Source organism: Haplochromis burtoni, unplaced genomic scaffold (genome assembly GCF_018398535.1).
Source record: "Haplochromis burtoni strain Fernald_Lab_line unplaced genomic scaffold, NCSU_Asbu1 Contig_720, whole genome shotgun sequence".
Lineage (NCBI taxonomy): Eukaryota > Metazoa > Chordata > Actinopteri > Cichliformes > Cichlidae > Haplochromis > Haplochromis burtoni.
Window position 1 is genome coordinate 73247 of NW_024583081.1, and position 7855 is coordinate 81101.

Here is a 7855-nt window from a genome sequence, read left to right on the forward strand (position 1 = left end):
AGAAGTTGGCACCAGAAATCACTAATCTCTCTCTTTGAACTTTAAACAAGATATTTAAACAACAGTTAATTCAATTTCAATTCAATTCAATTTTAACAACATTGGGAAGGAAAAACTCGCTTTTTACAGGAAGAAACCTCCGGCAGAACCAGACTCAGGGAGGGGAGGGGCTATCTGCTGCGACCGGTTGGGGTGAGAGAAGGAAGAGAGACAGAGAGACAGTTGTTTTTTTCATACAAGTATAACAGAATAGCTTTAGTGTTTTGTTTTTTAAAACTTGAGTATGAACTTATACAAAGTGCACCAAGATATTAAAAACAGTTTTATTTATTTAAAATTACACTATATCGGAAACGTACCATCACTTATTTTAACATTTCTGTTTTTTTACACAGATGAAAATGAAGCTATTCAGTGTGTCTACACTTCTTTGTGCAATGACTGCTCTGACCACTGCTGCTAGTGAGTACTGCAGGACAAGTTGCAATAAGCGTGTGTAAGTATTTCAATAATCAGTCAACAATTGCTGTTTTAATTTGTTCAGCTCTGCCAGATAAAGAGGTCAGCAGTGGTGCAAAGGGATTCATCCCAAGAGGTTAGTGGACATTTTCCTGACTAGAAGTAATCACATCTCTAAAGAAAAGAAAAGCACCTTTCTCATGGAAGATGTGCACCTCAGTTTATAGTACAAAGGACACACTATAAGAAGAGAAAGGAATACATTTTATTTCTAAAAAATAGCTGAATATAAAAGAGAGTATAGCACTAGATAATATAATAGCAAGATAGAGAGAGTGAGAGAAAATGAAACGCACAAGCACAGTCAAAGTTTTGTGGTTTTTTTTTTAAATTTAATTCACATTTTCTTGATACTGTACTTAGTTTGGTTTAAACTCACATTTTAACTCTCTGTTTGAATTTACCTTCTTCCTTGATTGTGTTTGTCAACTTTGCAAATCCTTTTTAAAGGTACTGTATAAATAATCTATCATTTTAATACCTAGAAAGGCATTATTAATAATCACTAGTGGTGTGCGGATCGATACTGAATTATCGATTCTTCCGATACAAGTCGTTTATGTTCTAGAATCGATTCTCATATTAAAATATTGATATTTTAGCACTTTGCGATAAATTTGTAGTTTATCATTAACAGGAACACAGTGGAAAGAAACCATATCATTCGGATTGTCTAAATTGGAAGGAACTACTTCCTCTTACGCCTTTCATAGTCAAATGCAAAATACAACTGTATAAATGTGTCACAGCACCTCGTGCGCACTCACAACAATGGCTGAGCGTAAATGGAGTCATGTGTGGACGTATTTTACCTCCACAAACAGCCAAGACGTGGTTTGCAATATATGTGGCGAGACAGTGAGATGTTGTGGCAGCACCACTAACCTCGTATAGGACATCAGTTATCTGATGTCCTATAATCATTATGAAGCTCTATTATTATATTATTATTACAATTACATAATACAATTATATATTGTATTATGAAATACAATGAAACATTACGTTTTTGTACAGAGTACCAGTATCGGATCAGTATCGTTGATACCACCCTGAATTTTACTCGGTATCAGATCGGAAAGGGACTCAGTGGTATCGCACATCACTAATAATCACTATAAAGTTTACAGAGGCATGCATAGAATTACACTATATAAATGTGAAGGAGTCAAAATATTCTGTTCATTGTCGATCATTTAACTAATGTTTATTTTTCAAGATATTGCTTGTATGATCGTTTTCATTTATAGTAGATGTCAGGATTAAGATATTACAAAATAAGATATCAACTGGAGACACAACATGTACAACTTTTTACTGACCCCCAGCAAAGCGTGACCTAATCAAGACATCCGGTGGTTGCCCTCATGGCTGGACTGAGTTTAGAGATCGCTGCTTTGTTTACGTTCCAACATCCATGACTTGGCCTAGAGCTGAGGTAGGTTAACTTATTTGTATTGTCTTCAACACTTGAATAAAATACATAAAATACATACATGAATAAAACTCCACTCTCCATTGAAGAGAAACTGCTTGTCCATGGACGCAAACCTCGTATCTGTGCACAGCAGCAGCGAATACCATATGATTCAGAAGATGACTGCTCCTCATGGCTACCAAACAACCTGGGTTGGAGGAACCAATGCACCAGGGGTACGTTTTTTTTATCTTTACACAGTATTTCTCTTTTTGTATTAATGATAGAAGATGTTACATTTTGTCAAAAAAATATGCGAATAGAGGATCTAGGGTGGAGATGGGTTGCACTGATACAGGGACTTTTGAACTAATGCTGTGTTTAATTTCAGGAGCATATTTGGTTTTGGAGTGATGGGAGGCCTTTCCAGTACACAAACTGGTGCCCAGGAGAGCCCATTAGTGGTTCTCGTCCATTTTGCCTACAGATTAATTATAGTGGTAATTCAGAACATGGTTGCTTAATTTGTGAATAATTTAAGTGCTTTAAATAAAATACTACATAAATCAAAACTTTACAATCTTGCTTTGGATCGCATCTTTAACACTTTGTGTGACATTTTACTGATTTCTGCTTTTGAACCTCGCAGATGGCAAATGCTGGGATGATGTGTGGTGTGATAATCTCCGTCCTTCTGTCTGTGCCAAGAAGAGATCAGGACTCCTGGACTGACACGCATGAAATTTGAATCAAAACAGCAGACTGAACTACAGTGTTTCTGTTTTGCTCCTATATCTTTATGTGCAGCATTCTATTTTCCTCTCTGTTTAACACTTAAACAACAAAATCACAAGTCAACAGAAGTGTGATTGTGTCATCAGTAGACTGATTTTACCATGTTTTTTGTTTTGTCTTCCAAGAAAACTATTCTGTTTTAATTCTTTGTTTTTAAGTTTCCTTCTTGCTACATTAAAGCTTTTGGGCAAGCATCTACCTGTGTCTGTTGTGTAGCTACATATAAATTCAATAGTCATAACATGCATTAATATGGGGTACTTATTGAGTGGGTAATATTTACCTGCACTTACTGTTTTTTATTGTCTAGCTCAGTAATGCTGATTTGGAAATTATATGTCTTTGTTAGTCTTTCTGTAACAGTTAAACTTGGTATGATAAAAAAAAAGAAATGTGGTACTTAAGTTGCAATAGATTTGCTAGAAACAATTTTGAAAATAGTAAGTTATAACAAAATCTGTATTTTCATGTAGTTACTGTCACGGCTAGTGAAGTGAGCTGTGTGGAGGAAATATATGGGGACCCAAGAGCAGGCACTAGCTGAGATGTGAAGAAGGTTTATTGCAAAATAAAGCACAAGGTGAAAATGGCAAAATGGAACTAAAGATAATCTATACTGGGGAAAACTAAACAGTAGTGATGGTCCGCTTGAAGCTGAAGCTCCGGTGCGGGTGTCAAAAAAATCAACACACTTCTTCAGAAGCACTGTGTCGAAGCTTGATTCGTTTGGCCAGAGTCATGCAATCAGTGACGTCCGAAGCTTCATTTAGAGTCTAACTGCTGATTCAATGGTTTATAAGGAAATGAATCATTCACGGGATTTGTGGTGTTTTGATGGTGACAGATAGCGAACCACTGATCATTCCACTGAGAGATTTGGAGCCAGCGAGGAATAGAAGAGGTTCTGTTGTGTGGGAGAATTTTGAGTTGATTTTGGTCGATCGGGTGGGTTTTACAACTTTGTGTTCTGGCTGTTTGCTTTTGTTTGCCTTTTTCAAAAAAGAAAGTGTAATAAAGCATCAAAAATTCAAAGCTCATAAATAATGATTCTTAAATGTAGGCTACCAGCATGCTGTCTTGCACAATGAAGGTAAAGGTGCAATAACAGTTTTGGTTTCAACGAGCATTTTAGAAGTTATGGTTGGTATGTCTGCATCTAACATGCAACCCATACCTCAAAATGCAGTCATGAATAGCCTGTGTGTAAAACCACAGTGACTAACATCTGATAAAGAGGAAATGCTATTATATTCAAGTCGTCTTTGTACTGGACATAAACATAAACCTGATGTGAACTTTTAAAGAGACAGCAACGAAACATGCAAATAAGAGGAATTTGACAGTCCTTTGACCAACATTTTCAATATACTGAACTTTGCAATATTTATGAATCCCTTTTCTTTTAGGGAATAATTATGCATACACACTAGCGATTGTTCCCTAGGATGATTACATCCCCTTGGGCAGGGATAGCTCAGTAGGTAGAGTGGTGGCCCCATGACCGGAAGGTCGGGGGTTCGACTCCACTGAACTTTTTCTTGCACCGGCCTGACCTGTCTCCCCAAGTGATGTATTGTATTATATGTACGAGCGGAGGTCTGTTCATGCTACGGTGATGGAGGAAAAGACTCAACTGACAAATAAAGCTATCTGCATCTCATCTAGAGTCATTCAGGGTCACCTGGTCCAGCCCTAACTATATGCTTTAGCAAAAAGGAAAGTTTTAAGCCTAATCTTAAAAGTAGAGATAGTGTCTGTCTCCCGAATCCAAACTGGAAGCTGGTTCCACAGAAGAGGGGCCTGAAAACTGAAGGCTCTCCCTCCCATTCTACTTTTAAATACTCTAGGAACAACAAGTAGGCCTGCAGAGCAGAGCGAAGTGCTCTAATAGGGTGATATGGTACTACAAGGTCATTAAGATAAGATGGGGCCTGATTATTTAAGACCTTGTATGTGAGGAGCAGGATTTTGAATTCAATTCTGGATTTAACAGGAAGCCAATGAAGGGAAGCCAAAACAGGAGAAATATGCTCTCTCTTTCTAGTCCCTGTCAGGACTCTTGCTGCAGCATTTTGGATTAGCTGAAGGCTTTTCAGGAGTTTTTATGGACATCCTGATAATAATGAATTACAGTGTCCAGCCTGGAAGTAATAAATGCATGAACTAGTTTTTCAGCGTCACTCTGAGACAGGATATTTCTAACTTTAGAGATGTTGCGCAAATGGAAGAACGCAGTCTTACATATTTGTTTAATATGTGCATTGAAGGACATGTTCAGAAGGTAAATGGCCTGTATTTGTATAGCGCTTTACTTAGTCCCTAAGGACCACAAACGCACTTTACACTACATTCAGTCGTCCACACATTCACACACTGTTGATGGCAGCTACATTGTAGCCACAGCCACCCTGGGGCTCTCTGACAGAGACGAGGCTACCAGACACTCGTACCACCCTCTGACCACCACCAGTAAGCAACGGGTGAAGTATCTTGCCCAAGGACACAACGACCAAGACTGTCGAAGCCAGGGCTCGAACTGGCAACCTTCTGATTATAAGATGAACTGCCAACTCTTGAGCTACGAAGGTAGCACATCTATTAATCAGAAGGTTGGGGTTTGATTCCTGTGCACTCCAGTCAGCATGCCAAATATCCTTGGGCAAGATACTAACCCCAAGTTGTTCTCCAGTGTTTCCACTGTAGTGTGAATGTGGGATAGAAAGCACTTAACTATAGAAAAAAAGCTTCTGTGACTAATGAGGCATGTTGTATAAAGTGGTGTGAGTGATCAGGTAGAGTAAAAACAAGCTATATAAGAAACACTCAATTTCCACCAAGTTACTACTTCCAGAATTAATTCTTTTTTTTTTTTTTTTTTTTTTTTTTTTTTTGATTTCTTTCTTAATTGTTTTACTCTGATATACAGTTTATGTATTTTATAAAGAATACCAGTGATTTTTCTTCTTTGGAAATAACAGTGCCTGGCAACACTGCTGAACTGTTGGAGAAACTGAAACAAGATCCACACATACAAACACTGGACCCAAAAACAATGTTCAAATCTCCAGTTAAACGAACACATAGAAGGTGTTTTTTAAATAGTTTGTTTATGTGAACTTTACTTTTTGTGGAAAAATTTTTCTCTTTTTGTTTTATAATCCAAAGGATTGTTCAGTCATTCAAGTCAAACAGTTTTCATGCTTCACTATATTTTAACTGTTCTGTCTATAAATAATTTACTTGCACTATTTTGGTTATTCATTTATTTAAGGTCAATAACGTAACCGCCTCCTTCATCCACTTGGTTTCTTTCATCTATATTTTTTAAACTGAAGACATGGCTTATATATATATTTTTTTTTTAATTCTGAATTATTTCTGAAGTTCAGAAGCGATATTTGAATTCTGCACTTATTTATCCATCTAAACATCCAAGCTTTCAAAAATCTGTGATAACCTTTGTTGTTTTAATAATATATGTTGATTAGCTCTCCATTGTGTAGCCCCTTTAAAATACAGCTTATTTCAAACTGTCAATCCTTCCTCTTAGATGCATGATTATATTGATGATAATGTAGAAAAGCTGAACAGATCTGGAAAAATACAAACCCTTATTAACCTTGCTCAACTGACTAAATGCTGTAAGAACATCTTGCTTTACTGGCTTGATTGGCAATGATAAAAACTATAAGCATATCCTTGACAGGTCACTATTGCATCAGATGAAGGACTGCTTTGTCCTTGAGTGAGTGACAAAGCAGTCCTTCGGTGTAACCCTACCTCAGAAAAAAATCTCCACAAATATTTGCGTACTCATACTCATGCTTGATTTATTAGTCACTGTCTAGTGAAGGTGTCTGATGATCAGTGTGTCAACGTTTTCAATTTCTTTATATAAATGGTAAAATTTTGGGTTCCAGAGCCCAAGTTGTGCATTAAGGTGACCCTGACTATATCTCGCTGGTACTCCTCAGATAATATATGATGTTTAGATAATTTATGATGTTTGTGCTTAAATGGGTTTATTTCATATTAAAAAAAAAAAACCCTACAGTTACAAGCAGAATAGAGTGGAGTAGAAAGCATTCTTTTTATTCGGGCTTATTAAAAGCAGAAGAAAACCCAAATCTCTGGTGTAATGCACACACTACCTCATTCCTTAAGCTGCAGAACAAAAGAGAGAATAAAAATGCAGAAAAATTAGCAAATCACGTTCATCTGTAATTCAGACATATGGATTACAAATTAACTGAATTACAGTTGAACTGTTAGTTTGTTTCAGTGCTGGAATGATAACAGATTATGATAACACATGACAGCAGTGCCAAAGACAGATGGGAGATTAGCGTCATTCACATAAAAACAGAATTCAGATTTCCTCACACACAGGCAGTGAGAGCAATGGTGATCATGACAATCGAAACAAAAGTAGTTTATCAAAGCAGCTGCTCAAAAGACACGAAGAGAAAAAGAGGTTAATGATCTTTTCTGTCAGTTTCTCACATACAGCAATAGCATGACTTCTGAACTTCAAGAATTCTGAACATTGATTTATGTGTCATTAGAAGTGATCACAGAGATGCAGGAGTTAAACACAACTACAGCACAGAATGATTCCTTTCAATTTTTAATTCAGTTTTATTTATATGCGCCACTTCACATAATAATAATGATTTACTCTGTGACTGGTACATGAGAACGTGTTTACAAAGCCACCTGTATCAGTTAAAGAATCCACCTCTCATTGCTACCAACTCCTATTGAAACAAACACAGCTCAATGTCATCACAGCGCATTATTAACTTTGCTATGACTGATCTATTTTGAAACGTCTCGTTATATTTCCAATGTTAGTTTCTGTTGCTTTATCTCACAAGTAGTCAGTAGGTATGCATATTTTATTTCTCAGACTAACTGTGTGACAGTTCAGTGTAAAGATGATAAAGTATTTTTAATTTCTTTAATTGGTACTTCATTGCCCAACCTGTCCTGTATTTATAAAATAGAGAGTGTCTGTTTACAGAAATGTTACCAGAAAATAGTCAATACAATATAATACAAATACAAATTGACAATATACAATTGTCAACCTGAAAAATATTTCAAAGTATTTCAAAATATTTC

The 7855-nt window shown here is 36.5% G+C and overlaps 1 protein-coding gene across 1 annotated transcript; it reads left to right on the plus strand.

Moving 5' to 3' along the window:
- The first annotated feature begins 377 nt into the window (after positions 1-377).
- On the plus strand, positions 378-2945 carry LOC121812659 (ladderlectin-like). The gene is made up of 6 exons (XM_042215446.1): positions 378-462; positions 545-595; positions 1848-1957; positions 2044-2172; positions 2328-2436; positions 2586-2945. Exons 1-6 carry the CDS (start codon positions 396-398, stop codon positions 2666-2668), a joined length of 549 nt encoding a protein of 182 aa, XP_042071380.1. The 5' UTR covers positions 378-395; the 3' UTR covers positions 2669-2945.
- The last annotated feature ends 4910 nt before the right edge of the window (positions 2946-7855 follow it).